Source organism: Chamaea fasciata, unplaced genomic scaffold (assembly GCF_029207755.1).
Source record: "Chamaea fasciata isolate MVZ Bird 193981 ecotype frontalis unplaced genomic scaffold, bChaFas1.0.hap1 SCAF_29, whole genome shotgun sequence".
Taxonomy (NCBI): Eukaryota; Metazoa; Chordata; class Aves; order Passeriformes; family Sylviidae; genus Chamaea; species Chamaea fasciata.
This window is the reverse complement of record NW_027094114.1, coordinates 2,007,905-2,013,165: the sequence shown is the minus strand read 5'-3', so window position 1 is coordinate 2,013,165 and position 5,261 is coordinate 2,007,905. Positions and strand designations below refer to the sequence as shown.

Here is a 5,261-nt window from a genome sequence, read left to right as displayed (position 1 = left end):
GGCAGCAGCTGATGCGCTTATGGAAGGAGTTCCCTGGGCAGCTGCCACGGCCCCGTGATCGCGGTCATGAGCCCGCAGCGCCGGCCGGCCTGGTCAACTGCAGCACACTCCGGCTCGCCAGTCAAGCCAGGTGCATCCTGCTGCTGGTTAGGATCAGGGGGGAGCAAGGCAGGGACGTGCCCGGGGCTCGGGAGCTGCTGAGTTGGGGGACAGGAGGGTGTGTGGTGAGATGGATTGATGGGTGCCTCTTTATGCCGCTGGAATTCCCCAGCCGTGGGGGTGCCGCTATGGGCAGAAGCAGCCAATTGAGCTACAGCAGCATGTGCCCAGGAAGAGCCAGATGTGCAAGAGCTGCAGCTCCCACGTGCTGGGAAAAGGAACTGAGTGATGAAGCATTTGCTGCATCTGAACATTGAGGTCCATTTGCCCTCCTCTTTTCCTCCTCCTCCTTCCCCTTTTCCTCATTACCATCATCCCAATTGCACATTTCTGAGACCATAACTAGAGATTTTGGGATAAAACCACTTTTTTTTTGATTGGGAATGTCCCTGGGGATCCCCATTACACCAGGGTGAGATTGCTCTAGAGCAACTGCTCTCGATCCCCACAACCTTTCTCCCCCTCCCCTGCCTTCTCCTCTTCTTCCTCTTCCTCCTCCTCCTCCTTCTTGTTACCTTCATCCCCACTGTGCAGAGCACATTCCCAAGAGAAAAGCCGGTGATTTTGGGGTAGAAATTTGCTTTTCTGAGGGGTAATCTCCACAGGGGTCCCAGTGCTGTCAGGGAAGCCTCCCTCCCTGCCCCCCGTCTTCCTCTCCTCCTTCTCCTCTTCCTCCTTGCTGTCATCATCCCCACTCCACAGGGCACCTTCCCCAGATAAAAAACAGTGATTTGGGGGCAGAGGGTTGTTTTCATGAGGGAGAACTTGCCCAGGGGTCTCAGTTGTGCCAGGGCACCCTTCCTCCCTGCCCCCTCTCTCCCTGTCCTCCTCCTCCTCCTCCTCCCCCCCACTCAGGGCACACCTGAGCTTTGCCCAGAAGAGGGGCCGTGCAGGGGGCTCAGGGGGCCAGCGCAGGTGTGTGCGCCGCAGCAGCACATGGCGCATGCGGTGGAAGGCCGAGAGCTCGGCCTCAGGGATGTCCTCGAGGAAGATGAGGACAAGGACATCACGCAGCTCATCAAAGAGGCGATAGCTGGCCATCTGGATCTCCAGTGAGCACCACTCGCTGCGCAGGTATCCACGGCTCACAACACACACTGTGTGCCGGCTGTTGTACACAGCATCCACGATGTTGTCCACTATGGCGCGGCCGGGGCAAAAGCCACGGTGGTGCAGGCAGAGCCGCAGGGCTCCACGCTCTAGCTCAGGCACCAGCTCCTCCAGCACCCACTGCTCATTCCCGGAGTTGTAGGACACAAAGGTATCGTAGGTGTAGCGCCGCTGCTCCCGCCGCCAGCGCCCACGTGCCCACGCACACAGCAGGAACAGTTGGTAGTGCAACCGCCAGTACCCGCGGTGGTGCAGTAGTGGCAGCAGCAGCAGCAGCAGCACAGCCGGTGCTGTCCCTGCAAACAGGTACCGCCCCATGTCCAGGTAGCACACACATGTGTCAAAGCAGTGCAGGTATGTGGAGGTCCCACCCATCTCACCACAGGTGTAGTTATACAGGTAGACCACCTGCACGGGCCCACGCACCAGCCAGGCAGGCAGCCAGGCATTGGCACAGCTGCAACTCAGTGGGCACTTGCGCAGGTCCAGGTAGTGCAGGGCAGGGAGGTGTGTGGCCAGAGTCACATCCAGTGCACGCAGCTCATTCTTGGCCAGGCGCAGCTCCTTCAGTTGCGTCAGGTTCCCGAAGACCTCAGGGCCAAGACTGCGCAGTCCTGCACTCTCCAGGTTCAGGCTGTGCAGTTGGCTCAGGTTCTTGAAGATGCCAGCAGGCAGGTGGCCCATCCCGCCATTGCTGTCAGCCAGGGTCAGGTACTTCAGCTGTGCCAGGTCATCAAAGGCGTCAGCGGGGATGGCCAAGAGCGAGTTCTGTGACAGGTAGAGCGAGCGCAAGGCACTGAGGCCCTGGAAGAAGCGTTGCGGGACCACACGCATCCCGTATGGCTGCTGCGCCTGTAGCTTCAGGTCGTAGAGGTTATGTAGGTAGCGGAAAGGCGGCTGCTGCCGCAGGTGTCGGCTCAGGTAGCGCAGTGCATTGGCGCGCAGGTCCAGTACACCCAGTGTTACCTGCACCGGCCGGAATGTGGCTGCTCTCACCTCCAGCAGCCTATTGCGGTCCAGGTAAAGCCGGCAAAGCTGTGAGAGGCCCTGGAATGCCCTGGCTGCCAAGTGCCGCAGGTTGTTCCCACCCAGGTCAAGGATCTGCAGGCGGTCAAGCCCCTTGAAGGCACCAGGGAAGAGCACGGCCACACGGTTGTTGCGCAGGTTGAGGTCTTCCAGCTGGTGCAGGTCGGCAAAGGAGCCGGGCAGGAGGTCGGTGAGCAGGTTGTTGTCAAGGCGCAGGTGTTGCAGGTTGCGGAGTCCACGCAGCGCTGCGCGGTCCAGCCGTGCCAGCCCGTTCACATCCAGCCGCAGCTGCCGCAGTGCTGGTGCATTGTCAAAGGCACCCGCACCAGCCACTAGGGTGCGGTTGAAGCGCAGGGACATATTGTGCAGCTGGTGCAGAACTGGGGTCCCGCGGCATGATGGCAGCCACTGCAGCAAATTATGCTCAGCCACCAGCTCACCCAGTGCTGCCTGCTGCTTCTGGTTCAGCAGCCACCCTATGCAGCCCAAATGCCGCAGCCGGTTGCCAGACACGTCCAGGGCACCCAGCACCGGACAATGAGTCAGAGCCCCCCGGGGCATTTTTTTAAACTGCAAGCGCTGCAGCCGCAGCCTCTGCAGCGGTAATCCTGTCAGCTGCTTGCACAGGTATGTCAAGTCCCTTGTGCCCATCTGTAGCCCTGACACATCCACATGGCGCGGGGAGACTCCAGCCACGTGCAGCAGCTGCACCACGTCCAGTGAGTTCCCAGCCAGGTGCAGGTGTGTCAGGTTGTGCAGACACAGGCGAGCAAGCGGCGCAGGGTCTGAGATGTTGTTGTAGGACAGGTCAAGCACATGCAGCCCTGGGGGCATCACCCCAGAGGTGGCCCCTGAAAGAGCTCCCAGGGAGTTGTTGCAGAGGCGCAGGACCCTCAGCATGGGTGGCAGCCCTGGGCCCAATGTTGACAGCATGGTTCCACACAGGTCGAGCAGGTCCAGGCGTGTCAGATTCTGCACAGCCATGGCGACGGGCTCCAGTGCGCTGAGCCGGCCACCCCGCAGTGAGAGCGTGCTGAGTGTGGCCAGTGGCCAGAAAGCCCTGGGGGCCACCTCCTGTAGTGGGTTGTGGTCCAGCCGCAGTGTGCTCAGGTTGCCAAGCCCAGTGAACACATCTGTGGCCAGCACTGACATGTTGTTGTGGGCCAGGTCTAGGTGGGCCAGTGCTGACAACCCCCAGAAAGCCCTTGGGGCCAGGTGTTGCAGTTGGTTGTGGGTCAGATCAAGGGTGTAGAGCCGTGGCAGGTGGGCAAAGGCACCAGGGGGCACCTGGCGCAAGACGTTGACAGAGAGGTTGAGGGATGTGGCATTGGAGGGGAGGTCGTCCACTGCAGCCCCCACGGTGCTCAGGAAGCGCTGGATGCAGCGGAACAGCCCAGGGTCCCATGGTGCCTGGATGCAGTTGCGGAAGCCATAGGGAGAGACCCCTGAAGGCACCATCAGCAGTGTCACCAGCGTCACAAGCGTCACCAGCAGTGGGGTGCACATCCTGACACACCCTGGGGAGATCCTGGATGCAGTGGGGAGAGAGTGGGATGAGGCATGTCCTTGGTACCACAGATCCCCCTCGAGGCCCAGGGACCACACTTGGGGCTCAGGGATTCCCCCCACCACCCTAGGGGATCCCCTCGCAACCCAGGGATGCCACTACTATCGCAAAGACCCCACTCCCTCATCCACACCTCAGAGACCATCAGAACCCCAGGGCCCCCACTCAGGGCTCAGGGACCCCTCATCCACACCCCAGAGACCCCCACCAGAACAACAGGATCCCCACTCAGGGTCCAAGGACTCCTCATCCACATCCCAGGGACCCACACACACACTCCAGGGATCCCCATCAGGGCCCAGGGATCTCCTTCAGCACCAAAGAACATCCACAGCCCCCAAGGACCCCTCGCCCCCCAGTCCCCAGGGATTTTGGGAACCCCCCGCTCCCCATCAAGTTCCAACCGTGCCACTGCCTCCGCTTTGGGTGATTTTGGGGTTAGAAAAGGGAAGTTTGGGGTATCGCTTTTTGTCACCACTGCCCCACCCACCTCCCTGTGATGTGGGTGGGGGACGCCCCTGCCTGGAGAGATTTCAGGGTCTTCGGGGGGCTGGCAGTTGTACGAGGGCACATAGCTGGGTCATCCCCCCAGTGCAGCCCGCCGGAGTCTGGGGGGTCCCTGGGACACCCAAGCCTCTGCTCCCCACCCCATCCCCCCTATCCACACCATCCCCCTCCTGACACGTGCTGCTCTTTGTTCCTCTTCCCCTTCCTCAGACTGAAACACCTGGTTTTGGTTCCTTTGTGGGAAATACTGGGCTGTAATGGGTTATACTCTTTTATACTGGGCTATAGTGGACTATATTAGTCTATACTGGGCTCTGCAGGGTTGTACTGAGTTAAACTGGACTGTACTGGGTGCCAGCACGGGGCTGTGCTGGGCTGTAACGGGACAGAGCCGCGGCCCCGACGGGACGCGGGGGGCGTGGCCTGGCTTGGGAATGGATGCGGCCCGCGTCAGGGGCGTGGCCTATGGGATCGTGGTCCCTGTGGCGTCAGGGTCTGGGGGCGGGGCCAGGGCTCGGGGCGGGCCCTGTGGGGAGCGTGGGGGGCTGGAGAGTGACGGGGCGTCAGGATCGGGGGTGTGTTTGGGTCTGGGGGCTCAGGGCATTTGGGAGAGCTGCAGGGACCGGGGTGCATCGGGGATGGGGGAATTATGGGGGGGTGGGGGGGCGCCTGCAAGGACTGTGCTGTGCAGCGGCCGCAGCTCCCGCTCCGTGCATGAGCGCTGGTGGTGCGTAGCCCTCAGCAAAAGCGGGGAGAGTACCCCCCACCTGCCCCCTGGGAGGCCCCCGACGCCCCCAGGGCGATGGGCTGGAGCTGGAGTACGAGATGGCGCTGACCGAGGGGGATTCCTTCCCGACGGGGCACTTCTCGGCTGATGGGTTCGGTGCGGAGG

At 61.8% G+C, this 5,261-nt stretch overlaps 1 protein-coding gene across 1 annotated transcript; it reads right to left on the bottom strand.

Moving 5' to 3' along the window:
- Positions 1-445: 445 nt before the first annotated feature.
- Positions 446-3,801, bottom strand: LOC136302555 (toll-like receptor 13). Its single transcript, XM_066206028.1, has one exon. It carries the CDS (start codon positions 3,799-3,801, stop codon positions 583-585), a length of 3,219 nt encoding a protein of 1,072 aa, XP_066062125.1. The 3' UTR covers positions 446-582.
- Positions 3,802-5,261: the final 1,460 nt, after the last annotated feature.